At 36.5% G+C, this 27,726-nt stretch overlaps 1 protein-coding gene across 1 annotated transcript in view; it reads right to left on the minus strand.

The window, feature by feature from the left end:
* Pcca (propionyl-CoA carboxylase subunit alpha) overlaps nt 1–27,726 on the minus strand; it is a 296,255-nt gene that overhangs the window by 72,370 nt on the left and 196,159 nt on the right. The window contains exon 19 of the mRNA XM_070002672.1: nt 24,110–24,212. Within this exon, the coding sequence (XP_069858773.1) occupies nt 24,110–24,212 (103 nt within the window). The remainder of the gene's footprint in view (nt 1–24,109; nt 24,213–27,726) is intronic.

Genomic DNA, 27,726 nt, shown 5'->3' on the forward strand with positions numbered 1-27,726 from the left:
TAGAGAACCAAACTGAGCAAAAAGAAAAAAAAGGTAAGCAAGAGTGCAAGGCCCAGAGTTCAAGCCCCAATACTGGCACACATATGCATGCAAGATTGTTCAATTGCAAATCAAGTACACAATGTATATATACACATCCTTCCCATTGACAAAGGAATTTGAATGTCACTCACTTAATAAAATACAAACATATATTAGGATGTCAACAATAAGAAGTATATAATTTTCTTATCATTTAATACATCTAATAATTTTGCTAAATTATTTGCTTCAACACTTTACTTCTTAGGTAAAACATGGCATTTTTGTACTCATAATAATTAATGCTTCATAACATTTCAGTATCAACTGTGACCCAGGCTTATATCTTCATCTAACACAAAAAAAACCAAAAGATTTCTCTATTCAATTCTTCTACTTACAAAAAATATTATTCTAAAATATAGTTGTAATAGATCTAGTGACCTTCCAGAGGGAAATACAATGGCTATTTTGTGAAAATAGACAAGCATTTTGTATAAGTTTATTCTTTATCACTATAATCTTGGAAACAATCTTGGTTCTCTCCTCAAAATATATACAATAATGATAAAAAAAATTGAGAGGAAAAAATTATATTTAGTGAAATAAGTCAGACCCAAAGAAACATAGGTCCCATGGTTTCCCTTATTTGCAATAACTAGTATATGTCTAGGATAATGTTACCAGACAAGCAGAAAAGGTCAAAAGCTGTGTACATATGACCATATAAGATGATGCTAAGTGAAATGAACCCCAAGATAGGGACACAGAGGTTTTATCTTTGTTGCTGTTGTTTTTAATGTACTATGTGATTTTTTTTTGTTTCTTTTGTATGTTCTTCCTCCACGGTATAACCCCTGTTCAGGTCACTGTATTTGATTCCGGTACCCTGCATCTTGTATATACATTTTTCCAATTTGGAGAGGAGAAGGAAAATGACAAAATGCTAAGATAAAGATACAGGTTTGACCCACCGTAACAATGAGATGTACAAGACACTATGTTGAAATGAACTTTACAATTTGGTGGGGTGGGGGGGAGTTGGGGAGATAGGGAGAGAAGGTATGGTAGGGGAAAAATAAAGGAGGGAGTAACAATTTCAATAGGAAATGTTCTCATTATGTTACTCATGTAACGTAACTTCTCTGTACAGTATCTTTACAATAAAAAATATATACAAAAAACATTGAGAGGAATTAGACATAACTAAACTCCATCACTCTGTCACAAAAGATTATATTAAATATACATGTGTCATAAATGTAATTAAGTATATCTCAAATGATGTGAATTGTAAAATCAAAATTTGGGTTGTCTAGTTTCTGTTTAATTATCACCTTATTAATTGATCAATCAAACCTTAATTTCAGTTATATGATTTTTAAAAAGTATCCTACACTATTTTGCCCACAGTTTAATTATAGAAGTAGTTTCTTTTGAATTGGTGTGATAAGGTCACTGTCTGAGGATCACACTGTAAATTATATCAGCTTAATGAATAATTCCAGGTAGATGAACTTAACAGAAGGAACAACAGAAGCTCCACTTCCAGATCATGGGGGAACTGCGTGCTTCTGTTAATAACAAACAAACAAAAAAAAAAAAACTACTTTTGCTTGTTCTTCTATTTTCTTTATTTTTCTAATCATTCCTTCTCCATTATTTAGCTCATAATTTTACCTGATTCCTTTTAATATTTCTTTTGATTTTCATATGCATTTCACTACCAGACATCCCCTAATAAGATCCCATTACGCGAGCTATAACTCAGCACCTGAGAACACATATAACCAGCATATATTCACTAAGTAGGGCATAGGACATTCAGATGTCTAAGTCTTTTTTTCTCCCTGTATTTCTCCATATTACAACATGCTATTTCCTAGTGCTCTTACCTACTTTATGTATCTATGTGAGGTCAGTCGTTCTAGCACTGTGCTCTCATTGTGCGCACTCTCTCCCTCTACTCACAGTCTGCTGTCTGCCATATAAAAGCTTAGCAAGAAGATGGCCACCTTTGAACAGGGGAGTGGGTCCTCATCAGATGTCAATTCTGCCAACACCTGATCATGGATTTCCCTGCTTACAGACTTAATACCTAAGTGTTTTCATGTAAGGCATCCTGTCTGTGGTATATTCATTACAGCAGCCTGAACTAAGACACTAGGACAAGTTTTAAAGAGAAAAGACAAGTTACTTTGTAGAGTATATCTCCATTTGGAAGCATGTTTTGTCAGGATTTGTGCACTTTAGCAGGAATAGCACAGTAGTAATGTGCTATCTTCAACATCAATCAGGAAGTATGTGTTAATATGTTCCACCACTAGAGAGGTAACTCTATATACTTTATATATTCTATATAAAGAATACGGTTATATATGTCTTATATACTATATATAAATAATACTATATAGAATGTATATGTATTATATATTATATAATAATATTGTGTGTGTGTGTGTGTGTGTGTGTGTGTGTTGAGTAGACATTACCAAAAAAAAAAAAAAATACCTACCCAAACTGTGGCTATACTGAAAGTTAGCAAAGAAAGGAACAGGCAGAAAACAATTAGGATTCGTACAAGAAAGTAATGGGCAAATTATAGTCATTCTTAAAGATCTCTAGATAGAAACTAATTTTTTTACATGGTGAAAATATTTCTGCAGTTTAATTTTTATAATGTTATAAAAATCTAAAGTATTTCAAGCAAAGTTACTTTGAAATAGGAAAAGAATCAAGTCAATTCTCAGTATAAGCCAAAATTGTGGGAAAAGAATAGTCTGAAAAATTATCTTTATTTCTTTACCTCTCATTAGCTAAAGCTTGACGTTTTGAAGTTTACTGTTACATTATTTGCAGAAAATCTCAAAGAGACATGCATTAACAGCAGAACACAAAATGGATATCAATTGCTTTATGCAAAGGGGGGAAAAATCACAATCATAGCTGAAACAGCTCAATTGAAAACAGTTTTTCATTGATTCTTTCCAGCTCTTCACTCCCAAGCTAAAGCCACTAGCAAAAGGCTCTGGGTGAAGGAAATCACTCAACTAGTTTCTTTTGTTCTGTGCTGTTTAAAAATATGTCTTTATTTATTTTTATTAAGTTGTTGTACAAAGGGGTCTCAATTCCACAAGTCAGGTTATGAGTACAATGCATCTTGCTCAATGTCACCTTTTCCATCATTCTTCCCCATTTTCCCCCATACCTACCCTCAAGTTGCGTAATTCAATTTTTACATAGTGCGCAGTATTTTAATGACCCTTCCTCCCTCTATTCTTTAGCCCCTCCCCCAAGAACATGCTTCAGTTTCCTGGTTTTCATTTTGTTAAGTGATTCATTATCAACTAGTTGGGTTTTTTTTCAACTAGTTTTTAATACAAGTGACTCTACATTATTTAGATCAGGGAGAACCAGACAAATACCTACATAAACAAAATAAACTAAGCTCTCTCTCTCTCTCTCTCTCTCTCTCTCTCTCTCTCTCTCTCTCTCTCTCTCTCTCTCTCTCTCTCTCTCTCTCTCTCTCTCTCTCTCTCTCTCTCCCTCCCTCCCTCCCTCCCTTCCCAGATAAGGGACAGTACTTTCTTTTTGGAAAGAATTTCTATTGACAAAAATTACAATACTTCTAACATTAAGAGCTAAGAGTCAGCATAACATAACTGAGGCCTTCTATTATGATAAAGGCTGGTCTACAGATGGGCAGACAGAGGCAAAGGGCCGCTGCAATAACTAAAACCATCCAACCAACCTAATAACCATCCCATTTGATCTAGGTGGCGTTCAGAAAGCTCCTATTAAATGCATCCTACTGGGATGTCAACACATTCACAGGAGGGCAAATAAGAGCTCATTAATTTATGCAGTTCTCAATGCAGATAATAACTTCTTATGGAAGGGACTGGTAAGTCAGGCACTGGTGGTTCAAGTTTATAGTCTTAGCTATTTAGGAGGCTGAGATCCAAAGCATAGTAATTCAAAGACAACCTAGGCAGAAAAGTCTGAGAGGCTCCATCTCCAAAATAACCAACAAAAAGCCTGGCTGGAGGTGTGGCTCAAGAGGTAGAATGCCAGCCTTAAGCAAGCAAGCTTATGGAGAACACAATGCCCTGAGTTCAAGGCCCAGTATGAGGGGTTGGGGGAGGCAGGGAGGAGGAACTGTGCTGGAAAAGATGAGCCAAGTATAAAAACCTTCCAACAACAGGTAAGACAACCTTGCAAATTAAACAAACAGCCACCTCTGTGCTGCAAACACACACACAGAAACAAAAAAGAACTTATTTTAAAAGTCCAGTATACTCATCATTGTAGCTCAAAATGTACCCATTCAAATCCAGTCTTATTTTGGCTACATTCCCACTGATTTACCCACCTGCAAGTCCCAGATTTGTTTCACTCATAAATAGTTAAGTTTAGCCTCTACAATGACATGCATCAAATTAACCAAATAAATTAATATCCAGTAATAGCAGTCATTTCCATTTAATTCACCACACGGACTCTGTCAATGACTGAAGCAGAAGTGGGAGGGGCCGCACCGAGAGTGGAGAGGGAGGGGGAGGTGGACAAGAAGGCAATAGAGCAGAGAGGCGTAAAAGGTTACCAGAAAAACAATCAGTCATCACATACACTGCATATTATGACTTCTCCAATTTCTATTTATTGAAGGATGAGGTCAGAATAAAGTGTTCCTGTTAGTCTGGGTCACAAAAGTAATTCAAGATGCATATAAAAATGCTTATTATCATTCAAGTTCTCTAAACCCATTCAACCATTCAGCCCTTTGCTTTCTGATAAGACTGCCAACAACTATGCCAATTAGTGTCAATTGCAATGTTAGATTTCATAACATCTGCACCTGCTTACCAGTTGGTTTACCCTGCAGAAAGGAGTGACTGATGGTTCCGAGTTCCAGTAATACTCGACACTAACTGGTTGGTTCTGTGTTAACAATTGCAAATCTACAAATGCACCAATTGGGTTTTATAAGACAAACTTTTCCAAATTAGGTTCTAGTTCTACTTTTGTGGTAAAGAGGAGAAGTTTAGCCATTATATTGTAAACTATAACTGAGGAAAATCTAACATATGAGAAACTGAGACTATTACATGTTTCTTTTAAAGAAATACATGTATTTATATAATAAATATGCTACAAATACATGTATTTGTAAGTTGAAATGAGATATTTCAAAATTGGCAAATGTTAAATTTATGTATTTCCTTTAAACATATAACTCACCTCCAAGAAACACTTATTCATACTTTTGGGATGTTTTCCCATTCTAAAAGAACAAGACTTAGGCTTAAGATATGTTTTAATTTACAAACTAAAACCTGAAGCACATGAGAACAGGAAAAGCATATTTAATATTTGATATTCTGTATCCTCATGTTAGTCTCTATTTCACTTTCACTTTTAAATAGTTGCTCACAATTTAAAATCACACAATACTTTTGAGAGAATGCATGCAATAAATCTTTAATTTATCCTTGGATCAAAATGCTTTACTTTGCTTTATTATAATTAATTTCACTTTCACAATTGAAACAGATTGAATGTAGCTGATGAAAGCTACCAGAAAGAAGTAATATAGTGGTTAAAAACAAAGTGCATTACTAAAGAGAAATAAAAATTGCATGTCAATATCTAAAAGTATGGGAGATGTATATAATGTAGCACATTCTATCTACTATCTAGTGTCATTACTTAAATTGCTACTTTTCCTCAACAATCTATTCTCCAGCTCTAGCAAGTGGAATAAATGGTAATTTTACCTGCCAAATTTGGCACAAAAAAGGACAAGCAACTTCATTAACAGAACAATGCTTTCAATATGATTTTTTTCCTTTTTCCACCCAGTGCCAAATAGTAGAACAATTCAAATCAAGAAATCTAAGCAAAATTACCTCCTCTTGTTGAAGTTTTACATGCTTGAATAAGCAAATGATATATACAGAATGCCAGCAAGAATATCCTCCTTGCAAGTTAGTACATTTCTTGTAGTGCAGCTTAATTACAAGCTGGAATGCTGCACTCAAGCAAGAATGAAACACCTCTTTCCTGAAGTACTCAATGTGTGATAAAGTATGGTATACTTATATGAATATATAAAATACTGTGGAGTAGATTAAACTAAAAGACCAGAGTTAGAGTAAACTTCTAGTCAAATGTCAATTTATAAATCTAAACCAATTATGTGGACTAGAACAGAATAGACCTTCAATCTTTGATAAACTAATAGAAGCCACACCACTACCACCCACTACTAGCAACACTCACACTTTCTTGGTGTTTTTAGTAGTCGCCTATAAACAAAACTTTAAATTCTTCTAAACATGTTTTAAATTTGATCATGAAAGCATTAAGACCATCTTTTCAATTAAACATGCTCAGCTTCAAGGATTAAAGAGCTTTACATGCAGCCAGCTCTTAAGTAACTGTCACTAGCTTTCAAAGCTATAAGTACTTTTTGTCAAACTACATTAATTTTTCAGTTACCCAACTAGGTTGTCCAGATATTTACAACAAAGGACTGTGCTACACATATAATCTCTCCTTGTTTTCTTTAATCTTATTCCCTATAATACCTATATAATCTCATATCTAAATGTAGTTGACAGATTTTATCTTTAAAAAAATGACAAAGCAAAACAGTACCAATTTAACACCATACTGCCTTGATAAATATGACTAAGAGCAAACACAGAAGCACAGTGACATGACAGTCATTTATAGTAAGCTCTGAAATTTCAGGCAAGGTTCATTTTTGTTAAGCTTTAAATAAGTTAGAAAATACCATAACCCCCTTTAGAAATAAAAGTTTCCCCTTTAAAAAAAAATAGGGGGAACACCACTGAATCAAAACAGAACTTGCCACATTGGTGATATCCAGATTATGAATGTCTTTTGGTTTTAATTCCAGCTGTTAAGATTTTGTCACTTGTTTAGAAAATAAAGTTAGGGCTGGGAAGGTGGCTCAGTGGTAGAGCGCTTGCCTTGCATGCATGAGGCCCTGGGTTCGATTCCTCAGCACCACATAAGCAAAAAGAAAAAACCCGGAAGTGGCACTGTGGCTCAAGGGACAGTGAAGAGCTGAAGAGCCAAGGGACAGTGCCCAGGCCCAGAGTTCAGGCCCCACGACCAGATCCAAAAATAAAAATAAAAAATAAAAAAATAGAAAATGAAGTTAAACCGAGAGAGAGAGAGAAGAGAAAGAGAGAGAGAGAGAAAGGGAGAGAGAGAGAGAGAGAGAGAGAGAGAGAGAGAGAGAGAGAGAGAGAGAGAGAGAGAGAGAATAGAACATGTTTGGGTCTTAATACTAATCAGTTATTTTAGTATGTATTACATTTACTGAATCTTCAGAACAATCCTACAGTGGTATCATCAGCTATAGTTTGCAGATGCCAAGCCTGAGGCTAGAGAAGTTAACTGCTCAAGATTTCCACAGCAAGCAAAGGAGCACATCTAAATTCAAGTTGATCTCAACCCAGCCATTGGTAAGGATATTTACAGGTAAAAGCACAACAGCAAAGACCAATATTATGTTGTAAAGAATGATGATTCTGTAATTGCTGTGGTAAGTCATGATGTCTAGAGTTCATAACAGCACCATAAATAAGGAAAAGGCTCTAAATGATGAAGAGACAATCTCCCAAGAACAGGATCCAGCCCACCCCTGCACCTAAACAGTGTAGGTGCGCCCTACAGTGGGCAAAGGAAAAACTGCAGGGTCTTATGGGTCACCACCAAAGGGACAGGGCGGGGGAGGGGGTGGGGGGGGGGGACAACGACTAGGGACAGGAAGGAAGGGGAGACATCTGTGATGACAACTCGAGACGGGAAGGAAGGGGAGACATCAGCTTTACTCAGGAAAGTTTTGCCAAATCAGCCATCTAGTCAAGACTATTTCTATAGTTACATTCCATATAGTTCATTATATTCTCAAAAAAGTGTATCATAAAGAAAATGAGATCATGAAGAACAGGATCTCAGGAAAGTAACTGGTACTCACATGTCCTGTTGATACTTGTATATTCCTAAAATTTTCTTATTTTTAAAACTTTACACAAATGTTTTCATACAATGGAAATAATGTTGATAAATAAAGGCAATGTTAGATTCTTTTAGAAATAAAGTTATATATGGGTTTGTATGTATGCATGTACATATGTATGTACAGTGTTATAAACATAAGAGACATAGTTTAAATCCCACATTCGGATTACTGTACTAGTTTATACATAGGATCGCATTTGACCTTTATAAGGAATATTATCACTATTTTATAGACAAGAGAAACTAAGGCTCAGGAGAGATAACTAACCCTAGCTTGGGTTTCAGAGCCAGCAATTCCAAGATTGGCATTGAAATTCAAGTCCTTATCTTCTCCTGTTCCAGCACTTCCTCAGGCACTGGCTTGGCAGTGGCTCTCAGGGGTTAAGGAATGTTCTTCAAAGGTTGCATAACTGATAAGAGCAGAGGAAGTTTCTTGGTCTTCAAAGACTGCTTTTTTCAAAACACAGTTATTGTTCCTCTACCACCCCTTACCTAGCCTCAAATTAAATTCTGTCAGTGCTGAAGGTAGGTAGGTAAGTTTTTACAAAGTGAAATAATGGAGGAAGAACATGGTTGTCTATGTCCCTATATCTGATGTGATTGATATTTCTTGTTTATAAGACTGTCCTGTTTGCATAATAGAAAATGTGACCACTGAAATATGCTACTTATTAGCTCCAACTACTAGAAATAGGTTTCCATAACAAGCTATCTTGCAAATTGATAAAAATGACTACTTGCAAATGTTCTGACCTTTAACATGTTCTATTTCTACTATGATTTTTACAGCATTTTCAATAAATAAAAACATTAGGAAATCATGTGACACTGTACCAAGGCAGAACCATTAAAAGTACTTTAAATCATACCTACCATTTTAAAAATTACTAAATTTAAATTAGTGTGATAAAATATTTCTGTACCACATCTATCATTATCACAACACCAGGAGTTTTGTAAAATATTCACATATCAAAAAACACATAATCAAGAAGAGATCACTAGCCAAATATATATTGGCACTTTTCATAAAATCTCTTTCTGACTGCTTTCACTACTCAAAATATTTTGTCTTACCTTTTAATCTTTTGTGTGTAATTTTGAGTATCTCCAATGGTGGTGCATTTTTGACCTTTGTGTTTTAGAAACTGCCACCGTTTTATAAGAATTTGTGGTAAGATGAGAATGTATGGTTATAGCTCAGACACAAATAGAAATACAAGTCTGATGACATATCAAAACAAGACACCAGAAGAATTTGTGGGATCTAATACTACCTCTTTTTCTATGTGAGCTCTGTCTTTGGAACAATTTTAAGCTTCAACAATCTAAATTAACTTTGTCTTTCCTCAAAGGCAAAGAGTAATAAGAAGTTTAAGAGTCACTTTTAGGATTCTTATAAAAATTGGATGTTGGAGCAAAGAAACTTAAGAGATGCAAACTTGTGTCCATGTGTGAACGGCTCCCAAAACCCCCGAAGCAATCCACCCTGAACACAATGAATGAACAGGATTCTGGGAGAGATCACAGCCCCCTGAAATGTAATTAGAATTGTGGGCACAGAAGATAAAAGCTGCCTTGATGACGGAGCATGCCAAGCCATAGACACATTCACTAGAAAAGAGAAGAAAGACCACTGGCAGTGTAAATTCAAGTAGCTGTTCTAATGAACTGTGAAGGCTTGGGGAAAATTTAAAAAGTATCAATAGTAGGGTGTATTTTTGAAAGCATACTTTTCCTATAAAGGATATATTTTCATTCTTTCAACATATTTACTGAAAAGCATGTAACTCTAACCACAATTACTGACAGTCAACCATTCTTGTTGATTCACTTCTGAAACAAACCACCACTGGGTTATATTTTCACTTACTGGTTTTTACCATATATGAACATTCAAATTTGGGATGTAAAGAATTATTCCACAAATTCATGTCCATATTTTGTGTTCGTGCTTCTCAAAAAAATATGAAAATACACAGCTGTTATAATTGCCTCACAGGAAAGATCTATTCTACAGATCTCTGAATGCCACCAATAACCAGTCTGGGTACAAAAGGAACCTGGGTGAGGCGAGCTATGTTTGCTTAATAATAACAGTTGTATAAACATAAGGTCTTCTCAGTTAAAGGGAAACCAACATCAAAAAGCAGTAAAACATAGAACCCTAAACCCCTCTTTCTTTGAAGAAACCCGTTTGAAGAGAGGTGTTTCTAGTTATGGGTGAATGAAATGAGAATTCAGCTGCAACAAACGGACATCCAGTCCTATGAAGGACTAATTAAATCCATCTGAGAAGCTGCATCTCAAACTGCCTCACACATTTCAAAGGAAAGCACTCGTCCGCCTTTTGCGAAGACATCAAAACATTCCGTTGCAGCTGACGCACATGGAGGCTCTACAGCCATGTTATTTTTATGAACTACAAAGCTCTATAAAAGTAATGTCAAGAGTTTACACTATTTCATTACTGGAAAATCAGCGTTAAGATAGAACGAATCTACTTATCACTAATTTAAATTTCTTTCTGGTCTGCAGTTCAACTTTCAGGGATGATCTCAATGACCACCACCTCTCCCCCACATCCCCCAAAAAGAAAGAAGATGTATCAATATTTATGCTTCATACATTTGTTAGGTATATGTGGTTAAAATTTAATTTAAAAATTAGCTATAGTTAGAGCCACCATTTTCTTCTGATACATAAAACCAGGATTTTACCGTTAAGACTTTAGTGGCTAATAAAAGCCAGTAGAAGAAACTGAGGACTTTAAAACACTGGTTTAACAAAAATATTTCATTTCACATCTACTACTTGGGCTACTGGACTTTAAAACACTGGTTTAACAAAAATATTTCATTTCACATCTATTACTTGGGCTATCATGTGGTAAAACAAAATGCATCCAGAATTTGGAATACTGTCCAAGAGAATAAAGTTGTCTTAATGTCAATTCTTTCAAGGCTGTGTAACTTTCTATATCATTTGTCACAGTATAATCATATCAAGAAGTCACATTTTTTTCTTAAGGAACACAATTATTAGATGTGAGAAGCTTCTTAATAGGAGAAACGCTAGATTTCAACTACCCTCCTAAAAACAAGAGATTAAAAACTGACCCTGACATAGCTTCTAAAATTCAGTTTTCAGTCTGCGTGGTAAACAATTGCCCAGTATATGCCAGGACCTGGATTCAAACCCAAGCACTGCAAAACAACAACAAAAACAACAAGATATTAAGTGAAGTAATCCAGGCCCAAAGAAAAATAGGTCCCATGGTGTCCCTTATTTGCAATAACTAGTGTATGTCTGAGTCAAGCAGAAAAGGTCAGATAAGTTGCTGTTAGGGAAATGAACCCCAAGATATGTATTCAAATGTTTTCTTCTTTCATACGATTGTTTCTAACATATTTATAAGATTTTTTTGTTGCTTTGTATGTCCCTCCCCCACAGTATAACCCCTGCTTTCACTGTATTTGATGTTGGTATAATTTGTAGAGGGGAGGGGAAAAAGCAAATGGTTTAAATAGGGATACAGGTGGACCCATTGCAACAATGAGATGTACAAGTCATTATGTTGAAAAATGAACTTTACAACTTTGGTGGGGGGTGGGGGATTGGGGGGGGATGGGAAGGGATGGGAAGGGATGGGAAGGGGAAACAAAGGAGGAAGCTACAATGCTTGATAAGAAATGTACTCATTATCTTGCCCATGTAATTGTAACCCCTCTGTACAGTATTTTCACAATAAAAGAAAAAGAAAAAACAACAAACAAGAACATTTCCTCAATAAAAGACTGGCTGAGCTTAGTGGTAGAGTGCTTGCCTAGCATGCGTGAAGCCCTGGGTTCCATTCCTCAGTACCACATAAGCAGAAAAAGCCAAAGTGGCACTGTGGTTCAAGTGGTAGAGTGCTAGCCTTGAGCAAAAAGAAGCTCAGGGAAAGTGCCCAGGCCCTGAGTCCAAGCCCCAGGACTGGCAAAAGAAGAAGAAGGAGGAAGGAAGAAGGAAGAAGGAAGAAAGAAAAAGGAAGAAGGAGGAAGAGGAGGAGGAGGAGGAGGAGGAGGAGGAGGAGGAGGAGGAGGAGGAGGAGGAGGAAGGGAGGAGGAGGAAAGGAGCAGAAGGAAGAGGAAGAAGAAGAGGAGGAAGAGGAAGAAGAAGAAAGGCCTAGCCATCAGGAGACTCTGGCTTCTCTCCTCACCAAATAATCACGGTAAGACCCAGTCCTCTAGCCCTGTATGTTCTTCTCTATTGAGTTAGGAGCTGGCAGAAAGAAGCCAAATTCCTACAATCTTTAAAATTCTAAGGTTTTTTTTTTCCCTTCAAATGTGAATTCATGGAAACACTAAATACATTTGTTTGAATTCAACTCAGTGACTCAAATAATGGAGACAAGTGAGCTACCCTCTTTTCCCCCTTCCTCTGCTCCAAGAAAATTTAAAGCATCCTATGACATTTCAGAAAATGTGCTCCAACTCAGACTTCAGGCCAGAGGAAACTTTACAGCAGAGAGTAAGTTCCTAGGAACAACACACAGTGCTACATTACTGACAGAGAAAAATTATAGTAAAAAGAAGAGTAGATTTTTATATACTGATATTATCTATTTCAAAGCGCTGCCTGGTATTATACACTTATAAATTCACATTCAGCAACAAATCATCCATAAACAGGGCCAATCTCAGTAACTTAAAAATGACACTTTTTGAAAAAGTATATACTCAAGTCATGAGTATAGATTACAACTTGACATACTTTAAATAAAGCATAAAGACTAAGGATATAACTTAGTGGAGAGTGCTGTGTAGTATTTGAGCTTCTGGGTTTCATCTCTAGCACTGCGAATCAATAAGCTAAAATAAGGCACAAAAATTAGAATAGCTGAATAAAAGTCAAATTCTTAAATGCCTTACTAAATCCAAAATTGCAAGGACTAATACATGGGTTACAGTTTTAAAATGCATTTGGTATTGATTTTATTAATCATCAGTAGGCAAATTAGTGAAGCATACAACGTGTGTAAATAGAAGCAGATGTAAAAGCTATTAGAAGTTGTGGAAATCACTCTACAGTGAGGAAAGAGGGAGTTCCAGGCCAATTACCCCCAAAATATGCCTTTGGCATAAGGATTATGCTAAGTCAAGAAATGGCAGCTGCCTACAGGGCTCTCCAACCCTCCCTGAAGGTCACCACACTTCATATGAGAGGTGGCCTCATAGATGCTCCATAGAAAAGGAGCCCCCTTGTTGCTAAAGAGGGAAGGATGGTGAGAAAAAATGAACAAGCCTCACTAACCATGCCAGTTCCCCACCCTTAACTCACCCTTATCTGCCCTAGAACATCTCCCAGGACTCTCCACGCCTCATCAACACACCCAGGTTTAACACTTCTTCTTAGAAAGGTAAAAACTGCATTAAATGCGTATGCTTCTTACTTGACAATCTCTTTTTTACAGGTGTAAAAGTGAAGAAGGGCAGAAGGGATAGAAGAAGTGAGAGTGAAGAAGGGCAGAAGGGATAGATCTTTTACTCTCCTACAAAAGGCTATAGAACAACTTAAGACAGATCCATACAGATGGGCCAGCTGCCCTCTGCTGCAAAATATGCCACATTGACATAGTTTTGTCCACCACAAAGCCATTATACCTATGCTTTGCAGTTTCCACTGCTGACGAATTTCTTGCTGTTGTTCAAGATGTTGATTTCTAAATACAAATATAAGTAACTTAACTTGAGCTTGCTTTACTATCTTCTGTTAACCACAAAAATGAAAGTAATTAGCTTAAAAATAATGGTCTCCAGATTTGACTTATGAAAGACTGAAATCAAATTCTCAGTGGAAGGTAGGTTAAATTTTTATTCTTGGTGCTTTAAAAAAAACTCTGCAAATGCTTTAACTTACTTTATTTTATCTTTTCTCAAGAATATAAGTAATTTTGAGATAACACAAAGATAAATTAATCCATTTATGTATGATAAAATGATTTTTGTGAGTACACATATTAGTAATCTTAGCATTTCAGTTTTATTTGTCCTCAAAAGTTATTAAAAAGCCAGGGAATGTGGCTTAGTAGCGGCGTGCTTGCCTAGCATCCACCTACACAGAAAAAGCCGGAAATGGTGCTGAGACTCAAGTGGTAGAGTGCTACCCTTGAGCAAAGAAGCTCAGGACAGGGCCCCAGCCCAGAGTTCAAGCCTCAGGACTGGAAAAAAAAAAAAGTAATTAAGCAATATTCTGTAAAAATGTATTTCAACATGTTAAATATAACATGTATCAGAAAAGTCGACAAATGAAATTGAACTAAATTTACCCTTATTAAAATTTACTGAAATGTAAAATACACATTTCATTGTAAAGAGTTTCAAAACATTCATAGCAAGGAATATACCTAACTTAGGCAAGGTTCTGATTCACAGTGCGCACACACATGCATGCATGTGTACACGTGCATACATACTACCCACACAGAGATTCTGATTAGATATCAAATCAACTTATTAAAAGTATGACAAAGCTGGACACTGGTAGCTCATACCTGTAATCATAGCTACTCAGGAGGCTGAGATTTGAGGATCACAGTTCAAAGCCAGCCCAGGCAGGAAAGTCTGTAAGACTCTTATCAATTAACCACCAGAAAAATGGAAGTAAGTGATGCTGTTATTCAAAGTGGTACAGCGCTAGCCTCGAGAGAAAAAGCAAAGCTCAGGTACAACATTTGGGCCTGAGTTCAAGCCCTACAACCAATATATATGTATGACAAATTTACTGACTCATGGTATTTGGCTCAAAACACATGACTTTTATACTAAGTTGTCAATTTGAAAACAACTTGGAATTCTGAAAACTGTTGATCAGTACTAAAAATTGCTCTTAAAGAGATGGCTAGAAGAAAATAAATGGCCACCATTCTCTCATCTCTAGCTCCTTTTCCTCTCCCTCAGATAAGAACGGGGCTACCTCTCTCTTTGGCTCAGACCTTGATCTTCAAACACTTCCTTCTGGCAGTATTATAAGCACTTAAGAATGCTGACATATACAGCTGCATGGTAGAACTTGTGTATGAAAGGCCCTGGATTCAATCCCCAGTAAAACCTCCCATGTACTCCAAACTCAGAATACATCCCTCCACAACACTATGGCCCTGTCAAACCACAGTGCTCGCCTCCTTGCCCTCTTGTCTTTCTTAGAGGAGTCACTCAGGCCGACTCACCTATCTCTAGCACTACAACTGTTTTCTATCCCTAGTATACAGTGAGACTACTCTCAATTGGTCTTGCTAAAGCCAACAAATGGATACATCTTAGTTTTTATTTCATGTGACCTCTCAATATTTACTGACTTCATCTGGTTAAAACAGTCTCTCCCTTTACATTCTGAGATTTTGTAGCATTTTGGAGATGGGAACTCAGAAGCCACAGATAGAATTCTGGGTCTCAATAGCCACACAGTGACTAGCTGTGTGGCTTTGGGAAAATGAATTAACCTTTCTATACTTCCATTTTCTCACATTTAAAATTAAAATAATAATAGCACTTAGGCTTTCTAGACCTAAAGTATTACTGGTATAAAGATTAAAGGACAGATATAGATATAAAATATGTGAATATAGATACTTAAGGTGACTATTAATATTAAATGACATATTGTATGTGTCATAGTGCTAAACACATATTATTTAGTTAGTATTATTACAGCTCAAATAACAGTAGTTTTATCATCTAGCTACATCTCTGGAGCTGATTCCCATTTTAACTTCTCTCACCCTGACCTGGCTTCATCCACTGTCAAAGCACTAGTAGTCAAGGCTCAGTCTCAGTCTCAGTCTGCTCACTTGCCTCTTGCCTTTTGTGACTTCCCCTCGGGAAGTAGACATAGTCATAGCAGTCTTCTCAAACATACCCTGGCACACGGCTCGCAGGAAAGCCTGTGGCTCTGCCCTCCAGATCCACTCCAGCCACGCCCACTCACATGGCTGACAAGCTTCCACAGCTCTCTTCAGCCATTCCTCCGTTATCTCCCCCCCCACCCCCCCCCCACCCCCCGCTTCTTGTTACCCTTCTCCCTGAATGCCAGCCTGCCTCCAGTCCCCATCTGCACATGACTTCTTCCACTTTCCAATGAATCAGATGTCTCCTTGTACTTTCTATTCATGTTTTCAAAACTCTGACTCTTTGTCCTCACCCTCACCCAGTGTCCTTCCTAAAGCTTCCATCAACCATCTCCAAGCCCATGATTGGGGCTCCCGCATTTGTTCTCCATATCATCTGCTCTCCTTATTACCATGTGCTTCTCCTACTTTACAGACACAGGCATTTGCTTGTTTTTCTCAACAAATGACAAGCTATGAAAAGTAAGATATATCCTTCACCTTGCTCTGGCAGTACTGCAGTTTGAACTCAGGGTCTCACACTTGGTAGACTGGCATTCTACTTCTTCAGCCATAGCCTCAGCCTTTTGTTTTCCTTAATTTTTCAGACAGGATCTCACATTTTTTCCCCCAAAGCTGAGTGCATAGCACCAAGTTCCTACTATTATTCCTCCTGCATAGGTAAGATTACTTGGCTTTTTTTTTTTTTTTTTTGAGACTAGGAGGGAAGGGGGATTGCTTATTTTTTGCCCATGATTCTCAATTTCCAACCCAGATTACAGACATGAGCCACCAGGCCTGGCCTCTATTCTCTTTCTTGATTACCATTGTTTCTCTAGAAACTGTGTCATAGGACATACTCAATGAACAGCCATTAAATTATATTACAATAAATAAATGCACAGTGACTATATGTGTGTGTGTATAAAAACAATCACTAAATGGCTGAGTCACTCATCAAATATTTTAGCAGATGGCTTCACTGCTCATTAAGTTGGAAGGATCACTATCATAATAAAATTAATTTTAAAAAATAATTGAAAGTAACATTTTGCTGTGGAAATTTGACCAGTACCAATAATACTGTCCTGTACTACAACATCTATTTCACCAAGAATTATAAAATTGGACTGAACTAAAGTTGAATATCTGGTGTCAACACTAAACATTTTATCTTAAAATTCTTGTGTCAGAAATCAGAGAACATGCTAAAAAAAAAAAAAACTTGAAGATTTAATTATAGTATTTGCCAACTCTAATACCATAACAACCAATCTCATCATTTCATGTATTTCATTTCCCAAGTAACTCAATTTTACAACTTACTTTTGTTCTTCACTTAGCATCATAACAAGCTATATGGCTCTTGAGCACAACATGCCTGAGCCATTTGAGAGGGTACAGGTGCAGCTGTGCACCCAATTAGACGGGCAATTTTCCAGATTACGTGGGCAGGAGCCTCACATTTTTATGAAAATTTTGTCCTATGGTTCAAAAGTGAGTCTGACTCCCACTGAAAAGACTGAATTTAAAAGTCAACAGATCAAGCTGTGCAAGGTTACTCTTCAGGCTTGATTTTTCTACAGCCTTGTTTATTGGACCCCCTTCCATCACATACCAAGCTGATTTGCATGCATTTGCTCTGAAGGGCCATTCTTCAGCTCCAGGTGGGGAAGTTACTTTTGGACTTTTAGGATGAATCACTGGTTCTCTAAAACACCCCCAGTGATGTTTGAATGCCAGGATATTATTATGAATTCTGGGATCCTAAGCAAAACCTTGGACTAAGCTCACAATATTTCACTTAGAAAAACATACACACCTCTTCACTCTTCATAGTCATTGCTCTGAGTCGTTTATGCACCTCAAGAAGGAAAAGCAGAAGGCTTTGGAAGAATTATTCTATCCAGTTTCTGCTCAACTTCCTCATTCAGTCATTTTTTTCCCCCTCAAATGGAAATTTTTATCAAGGATATAAGTATTCTTTGTGTGTGTGTTTGTGTGTGTACTACGCACACACATGTGTGCTAGTACTAGTACTAAGGCCTGAATTTCAGGGCTTAGGTGTTCTTGCTTAGCAAAAGGCTGGTGCTCTACCACTTGAGCCAAAACTCTACTGATGGCTTTTTGGTGGTTAATTGGGAATAACAGTCTCATGGCCTTTCCTGACTTGGGTGGCTTTGAACTGTGATTCTCAGATATCAACATCTTGAGTAGCTAGGATTACAGGCATGAGCCACTAGCCACTATCTCCCAGCTAAAATAAATGTTCATGTGATTATGTACATTTTTTCTTTGTATAATTCCACTGAAAAAATATTATCTCTCAAATACAATTTTTCCTCTCTCCTTTTTAGAAAACCTTTTAAAGTTTATGGATGCCTAAGTAAAAAATTACCTGACAAAAGAAATCCTTTGCATGAATATATATATATGTATATGTATATTTAATTGCTGTCAAAAGAAAAAAAATTGAAAGTCACATAACGTCAAAACATTTACCTCAACTTTTTATATCTATCATGTACTGAAGATCAATTTCTAAATAGGATCATAGTATTTCTTAATTATAAAATTCCTAATGATACTGTAATATTCATTTTAAAAAGTTCCTTCAAAAATATTCTTTGTTATCTGCCTCCTGTACATGTCAGCTATGTAAAAGATCATCTTTTAAAATAAAAGTTTAGACATAGGTATATATGAAATAGTTAACTGACTTCATTTGCTGATGTCCTTTTCATCTTTAAAGACAAGAGCCTAGTCTAAAAACTGACATTACAGACAAAAAGGTAGTCATTATTAGTTGTTTTTTTCTAATACTATGTGTCTTATATACGTATAAGTATAATAAGGCATGATTTTACCATTTTTATTCATGTTGTAATAATATAAAAGGAACACCAACTGTGGCTTAAATGCACATATATACTCTTGTTCAATATATGTTTAAAATTATATTATAGAACACAAAAAACTGAAGATTTGCATATAAGATTATTTACTGTATATTCTAAGTTTATTCAGTTATTTTTTTAAAATAAACTTGGTACACAAATACTTAAACAGCTACACTTAAAACCAAATAACCAAAATACTTTTTTTTTTTTGGCCAGTCCTGTGGCTTGAACTCAGGGCTTGGGCACTGTCCCTGAGCTTCTTTTGCTCAAAGATAGAACTCTACCATTTGAGCCACAGCGCCAGTTCTAGCCTTTTCTGTATGTGGTACTGAGGAATTGAACACAGGGCTTCATGCATGCTAGGTAAGCACTCTACCACCAAGCCACATTCCCAGCCCCCAAATACTCTTTAAACATCAAAAGAAACTATGGTAAAATGTTTTATGAGTTAAGAAATCTACAACAAAATACATGGTTAGGAAAGGGTTAGTTATATCAGAGAAAGGAAACTTCAAATGACATGTATACAATTATTTCTTATTATGCATCCATATGTAATTATTATTTTTATTCTATGTTCATCACTGTACCATTTCTTTGCAAAGAAAAATATAGGGTGGTAATTTCAATGATGTGAATACCACACAAGCACAACATTTCCCTCCCTCCACCCCAGGCATCAAAGATGGGAGAATTTCACATCAACCAAAACAAGCATTATTAGAAAACAAAATGAAAGTACAAATTCTTTTAGACACAAAATCCTATCTATCTATCTATCTATCTATCTATCTATCTATCTATCTATCTATCTATCTGTCTGTCTATCTATCTATCTCTATCTATCTCAAACCTTATGAGGAACAAAAAAGATATAATTACTTTGATAAAACTGTGAAATCATGGCTAAAAAGTCATTTTTGAATTTTATCACTAATTTGAATAGTACATCTACAATAATAGGTTTTTTAAAAATGTGGGCAGGGAGTATGGTACTAGAGGTCAAATCCAGGGTTTCATGCATGGTAAGGCAAGTGCTCTACTACTGAGCTACATCTCAGGTCCAAGGTCTTAAAAATATTTTGTAACAGCTGCTCATACCCAGTATCATGAATGTAAGAAAAATATTCTGTACATTATTCTTTATATTAACAGTGACTTAGCCACAGTCCAGCACAGTTAAATTTCTAGAATTGTACAACCCTATGTCTGAACCTCAATTTCCAAACTCATGTAAATTCATCTGTAGCGGGAAAAATCTACTAATCATGTCTATTTATCAGGACTACATGAATTCATGCATGTGAAGTGCTTAACCAGTCCTAAGACAAGATAAAAGTTCAGTAAATGAAAACCAAAGTAGTCAGCTGCTCCATCAAAATAGGCTAAAATAACTATTAGAAACAAAAATGTGGGTGGTGCCTGTGGTTCATATCTGTAATCCTATCTATTCAGAAAGCTGAGATCTGAGTATCCTGTTTTGAAGCCAGCCCAGGCAAGAAGGTTTATGAGACTGTTTCTTATCTCCAATGAACTTCCAAAAAAGCTTATAAGTAGAGATGTAGCTAACTGGTAGAGTGCTAACCTTGAGCAGAAAATCTCAAGGACAGCTCTGAGGTGGTTGGAGCACTCCTGGGCTTGAGCCCAAGGACTGGCAAAAAAAAAAAAAAAAAGGAGGTAGGGTTATTGGGTACTTTAATTCTCAATATAGTACTATATATAACTGTTTTCTAATTTATTAGTAAGTATTATGAAACATCAGGCCAAAAAATAGTTTAAATGCATGTAAAAATAACTCTCATTTTCCATCCTTGGAGAGATCACATTTCTATGCTAATTTTCTTATACATCTGGACTATTCTGACATTTCTCATTCCAGAGAGTAGAAAGTGGTATCTCATTGTGCTAATTGCTTGATGAGTATTTCCCTAATTACTAATGATACTGAGCATCTTTTCCCATGCTTACTGGACACTTAAAATATCTTTTTGGGAAAATGTCAAGTCCTGTTCCCACTTGTTTGTTTTTTGAAGCAATATCTCTCTACGGAGTTCCACGTTGCTGTGTAACTCATCATTCTCCTACCTCAGCTGCCAAGTGCTGGCGTTACAGGTGAGCACCATCATGTCTGGCTCCTCCACCCCTTTCTTCCTTCCTTCCTTCCTTTCTTTTTTCTTTCTTCCCTTCCCTCCCTTCCTCCTTCCCTCCCTTCCTTCATTCTCTCCCTTCTCTCTCTTCCTTTCTTCCTTTCCTTCCTTTCCTTCCTTCCTGCCTTCCTCTTTTCTTTCTTTCTTCCTTTTATCCTTCCTTGCTTTTCTTTCTTCCTTACTTTTCTTTCTTCCTTGCTTTCCTTCCTTCCCTCCCTTCCTTCCTTCCTTCCTTCCTTCCTTCCTTCCTTCCTTTCTTTCTTTCTTTCTTTCTTTCTTTCTTTCTTTCTTTCTTTCTTTCTTTCTTTCTTTCTTTCTTTCTTTCTTTCTTTCTTTCTTTCTTTCTTTCTTTCTTTCTGTTTGTGCTGGTCCTAAGGCTTGAACTCATGGCCTGGGCATTACACCCAAGGCTTCATGCATGCTAAATGCATGGTCTACCACTGACCTGTGTATCTCCTGCCCCATATTCCTCTACATTCTTCACAATTTTATTGTAAACAGAACTGCTCTTGTTTTGTGTATTCTGTAGATGTACATGTTATAGTATGTAGTATAAGTATATTAAGTAGTATTAAGTATTTGTGCATCATTCTTTTTCACCACTGCTGTGGTATAAACATATGTTAAAATCATAACAGGTACAAGAAGCACATACCTGTAGGAAAGCTACCACCTTGTGGGAGAAGAGGAAGAGCAGAATGAGATGAAATAAAGAGAAAACTGACATCTGTCTATGTATTTATATTGGATGTACTGAGGTTTGAACAAAGGGTTTTAAGCTTACTAGACAGGCACTCTACTACTAAGCCATGCCTCCAGCTCTGTGTTTTGTTTACAGATAGGGAATCAATCCCTGTCTAAGAATATGCTTGCCTATTTTAGGCACCCTATCATTTCCAAGATGATAGGCGTGTGCCACCATGTGCAGCTTCCCTCTGAGAGATGGAGTCTTGTGGACTTTTCTGCACAAGTTAGCCTACAACTGCAACCCTCCCAATCTCTGGCACTCACATGACTTACGATGATAGACATGAGCCATGGTGCCCAAAGAGAGTTGGGGAAAAGGTCTTGAAAACTTCTACTTGACTTTAAACTAGGATCCACTTGATCACAACTTCCCAAATAGCTAGAATTACACCTGGCTATTTATTATTTCATTTTTTCAACAGTAGAATTGTTCAGAAGATCTGCACATTTGCTGTACTTTCCTCATTTAAATTTTCTCATATTTTAAAACATCTAATATATTTTTAAGTGGTTTACTTGAACTTTACTGTGCTTATATTATCTCTGGAGTCATTACTCCATATCTAGACTGTCATTCTAAGATAATTTTTTTCCTTGATGTGTTAGTGGGTATTCTAGAAAATGAAGTAAACAATCACAGATTTCACTTGATGATGAAAACAAAGAGTGACAATATAAATATTTTCATACTACAGTGCCTTTACTTATCCCAGAGCGCTCAGTCTTCCAGATGGGAAACATACCCAGGAAAAAAAGACTTCAGGACCTAGAGCGTATGCTCTGCACAGGTAGGGCTGCTAAGTCAGTACGTGCAAGAAGTAGTATTTGGTACCATGTATCAGGGTGGATACTTTCTGGAGAAATTTAAATATACTAATTTCAAATTCAATGAAGCAGGAGATCATTTTATAGGAAAAAACTCAGGAGACACAGGTTTGAGCAGGCAGGCCATGGAATTGAAGATAGGTATGAAGAAGTTATAGCTCTACCAAATGATCTGAGCAGTTGTCTAAGGCAAAGTGCTGCTTTAAAAAAACAATCATTGTCTTAGATTACAGATCTCAGAAAGGCCTCAGTGGTGAGTCTATATGGAACTGAAAATTTGCTGAAATCTACATTTTTGTAAAGTTAACCTACCCTAGAAAGACACTCCACTGTGATGGTAATATTTGCCACTCAATTTATATCAGTTACTGTTTAACCTGATAGATGGTTATTGCCCACTTGTGAAATATATCACAGAGTCAGAAGAACTGTGAAGGATCAAAAAAGGTTTCCTACTATTTAACTCCATCATAGCTACCATTCTTGAGAACTGATTGAAATATCTTTCAATAAACAAGGCATTTTGCAATAAACAAGGTATTTTGGCATATAAAATGAATCAAAGTATCAAGAAAATCAAGGAACAGTACTCAATTAGTAAACTGATCTTACTTATTTGTAAGTCTGACTACTACACAAGGATATCAGCTTCTCTAGGGCAACAGCCCAGGCCTTATCTGGCATAATAGGCAAGCAGTAAGTATCTACTGAATTAATGGAGCCTCATTAATTTCCAATTGGTAATATTTTCTTACTAAGAACAAAGAAGCACCACACCCATCAAGCCACATCAGTTTTTAAAGTAAAGTCATATTATTTTGACTTTCAAATACTGTTTAATATTCTGATAAAAAGTCATTTGTATCTGTAACACAAAAGGATATTTTGGTGGAAGCAGGAAAAAGAAAAGGGCTGAGTAAACACATGCTCATTCTATTAACTATTTAGCGGTTTTCTTGAGGTTGGGCTAACATACAAAAATCATATAAAGTAAAATAACAACACACTATGATATGTCTAGTGATTTCCAATCATAGATTTTAAACATCATTTGTACTACCATACAAACACCAAAATCTTACTGAACATTATTCATTGTAGACTAGAATTTAAACAAGTTTAGTCCAAGGGCACAAGTGTTAAATTCTTTAAACAAACAAAATATTTCAAAATGTAAACTTAACCTCAAGAACAGTATATAACATGAAATGTGAAGATAATGGTCACCGACAGGTGACAGCTATTATACATTTGAAATTATAACTAAAGATGTTCTCCACAGCAAAGGCGAAAATTAAAAAAAAACTTTTCAATAAACGTGAAACAAAAATTAGTATCAGGAAGTGGATTTAGAATGTGGCTAAATGTAGGAATGTGCTTCCTAATTAGCATAAGAGAACAAAAAATTCATTTACATTCAAATTCTTTAAAAAAGAGGAGAATACAGTGGAAAACTAAATTTAAACCGTCACTGAATAAGTTAGAAATGGTGTTAAGTATTGGAAGATAACTTCAACATAACCAAGAAAAGAAATAAAACTCACACAGAATGTTGACCCGCTGTTGGATGCGAGAGCAGCATGTTGCTCATCACGCAGTTTTATACAAAGCTCCCATGTATTGATATCTGATTTCACAACTGGCACTCTGAAGTAGAAAGAAAGTAAAATAGTTAAGAATTTTTATTTTTATTTTTTATTTTTTTGGGGATCCGGTTATGGGGCCTGAACTCTGGGCCTGGGCACTGTCCCTCAGCTCTTCAGCTCAAGGCTAGCGCTCTACCACTTGAGCCACAGAGCCACTTCTGGCTTTTTTTCTTTTTGCTTATGTGGCACTGAGGAATCGAACCCAGGGCCTCAGGCATGCAAGGCAAGTGCTCTACCACTGAGCCACCTTCCCAGCCCTAAAATAGTTAAGAATTTTATACTAGTTGCAATAAACTAATTTTCTTTTCATATTAAGTGTGTAGAATAAACCTGCTGAAGAGTATATTTCAGAACATTTCATTTTAAAACATTCTACTGTTGGGGATGGGATGTGTCAGGGGGAGCAGTTTTCAGATTTAAACCCAAGAGGTTTAACAAACAGGTCCAACCAAGGACCACAGCAGCCACTGTGGGAAAATCACAGCACATCATATCCTCTAAGAACCCTCATCCATCAATGAGGAATTTCAGTTGCTTAATTGTGACAATCTTTCACAAGTTAATCTCCCTTAAACAACAGTAAATTTTTCAATATTTGCTATTATTCAAGGCAATTTCTTAAAAAAAGAAAATTTACAATAAAATAAAGAACCGTGCATGTACTTTAAACTTCAAAGAAATACAATAAATTACTAAGTCAGTATGGCTTGGTATATGGAATTACTTTGGTTTCATTTCATTCTTTTTTTTTTTTTCTTTTCTTTTTTTTGTCAGCCATGGGGCTTGAACTCAGGGTCTAGGTGCTATCCCTGAGCAATTTTTGTTCAGGCTTGCACTCTACCAACTTTGAGCCACAGTGCCACGTCCGGTTTTCTGGTGGCTAAATGGAGATAATAGTCTCAGGAACTTTTCTGCCCCAGCTGGCTTTGAACCACAATCCTAAAACCTCAGCTTCCTGATATAGCTATGATTACAGGCATGAGCCACCAGCACCCAGCTTTCATTTTATTCTTTTTAGAGACTATAATCACATTTTAAAAATGTGCCTCTATACATTATTCTACTTGTAAAATAATAAAGAATGTTCTTTAGTGGTGTCAATTAGAAAAAAATTATAAAGATTATAAAAACAAGTTGCAACTTCAACAAATACTAAGTGGTTAGCACTAAGTTATAAAGCACCAAAGAGAAATAAAACATGGTCTGTGTCCTTTCTAATGCTGGTTTTATTAAACACCTAAAATCTAAAAAAGGCTTCCAGATCTCTGAACGATGCTAGTCTTACCACTTAAGTCGTTTGCTATGTATGGTTAGTGTTACAAACTCCACAAAAACTGGGTCAAAGTAGCCAGAAGAGAGTACAAAGAAACCCCAAAGCCAAAACCAAAAATTTTAGAAAACAAATGTGGCCCCATCATTTTTTTTGCAAATTCTTTATTGTGATTACGGGATTACATAATTTTATAGTATTGTGGGATAGTGATGCTTAGTTAAAGTCACAAACACATTCTAACCTTCATGGGGCAAATTGTCTATCATGGTCTATAAAGTTTATGAGTTCTATGGGCTTTGACTATACAGATACTTTGAGTTGCTTAGTTCATTTTGATCAATGTCCAATGCAGCTGATGGGTCCCACTGTTGTATGTTTTTCCCTGATTCCCTCTAATTCTATGCCCTCCTCCTAGTTTCCCTCTGGTATGCACATAAATACCATATATGTGATCAGCAGCATGGGGTTATTTAGTAGTGATTCAACCAGATGAGTGGAGGTCCTTTGTTTCTCAAGTCTTATTAACTTATGTTTTAGTTTGAACATCCACTTATCAGGGAGACCATGTGCTGTTTGTCTATTTACTCTTGGCTTACCTCACTCAACATGATTTCTTCTAGTTCCATCCATTTCCCTTCAAATGCCATTATTTTGTCCTTTCTAATGGCTGCATAATATTCCATTGTGTATAGATAACACAAATTTTGGGTCCTTTCATCCGTGGTGGGCCCCAAGCATTTTTAAAGAAATCAGATGCAATGATTTCAGAATTAAGCTAATTTAAATGTTATTTACAATATTTATACCCATTATTATTTACCAAGCACTAAATATTAGCACTTGGCAGAATATACGTTAAATCTTTAACAAGCTAGCTATCCTTCAAGTTCTTTAAAAAAAAAAAAAAAGCCCCACTTTGGATCCAATTTTATTTCTGATTATTCTCTTAAAAGGCCAGCCCCTTGGCCTGGTGCTAGTGGCTCATATGAGTAATCCTAGCCACTCAAGATCTGAGGATCAAAGTTTGCAACCAGCTGGGCAAGAAAGTCTGTGAGACTTTTATCTTTAATTAACCACCAAAAAACCCACAAAAACAAACAAACAAACAAAAAACCCAGAAGTAACTGTGGCTCAAGTGGTAGATCTCAGGCCTTAAGCAAAAATACATACATACATACATACATACATACATAAATACATAAATATATAAATACATAATAAAAACCACCTCTAGAACAAGTCCTGAGTTCAAGACCAGGGACCAGCACACACACAAAATCAAGGCCAGTCCCTTTTAAACCAAATTTATAGACAGTGAGGACAAAACACCCAGGTTCTGCCAACCCACAGAAGTTGGTTCAAAACAACTTCTGCCATCATACCAGATCTTTCCACTGAGCCAATTTTCTTCTATATCAAACTATGCACATAGTAACTGGAATAAGAAAGACATATTGAAGATTACATTAAATAATGGAGAGGCTAACTTTAATCCACTTATTTCCCTCCGTTACTGAAAATGCTGCCTTTTCAGTAGCTTTGGACTCTCTCCATTGCTTCTCAGATTCTTCAGGGAGGATGTCACCTCTCACAGGAACTGTCTTCTCCTTCACCTGCACTAAATGCTGTGGTTATTTTTCAGCCACAGTGGCCTGATGTAAGCAACTCTTTCAAGTGACTAGTGAGACCTTTTATCTTCCTGCTGCCAGAGGAGCTGGGAAGCGGCTGCTCTTGACATCCTGCTCCAAGGCAGGACACATTTTTCCCACAGAAAGCGATCTTGCAGATGGTGGCAAGACGAGCTGCCACTCTTCAGGAACTAGCTACTATTTATTTTTCCACTGCTTTATTTTGATCCACATCTGTTTCATATATGTTGTAGCTTGCCCCCAGGGGAACCTTATGGAACAGGCTTCTGAGTAAAAGCCCTAATGTTGACATCTCAGCCCTTACTCTTCCAACAGTGCACCTGGGAACACCTTCCATCCTGCTGAACAACATTCCTACATGGGCAAATGGGAAGAAGCAGAACTAAGCAGGAGACGGAAGCTAGGGCTTCCTCTGGTACTTTACTTTCAAGGTGACACTTTTAGGGTATTACATTAAAAGACTGTAAAAGAGAGGCTTCACTGTGAAACTAGACCTTGAGATTCCAATCAGAGGCAAAAGTATGGAATCCCTGCATGAGTTCAGTCTTCTACAGATCAAATTTGCCTTCTACCTTTCCATGGCTTTAAATTTT

This window comes from Dipodomys merriami, unplaced genomic scaffold (assembly GCF_024711535.1).
Source record: "Dipodomys merriami isolate MVZ:Mamm:240054 unplaced genomic scaffold, mDipMer1.0.p SCAF_6, whole genome shotgun sequence".
Taxonomy (NCBI): domain Eukaryota; kingdom Metazoa; phylum Chordata; class Mammalia; order Rodentia; family Heteromyidae; genus Dipodomys; species Dipodomys merriami.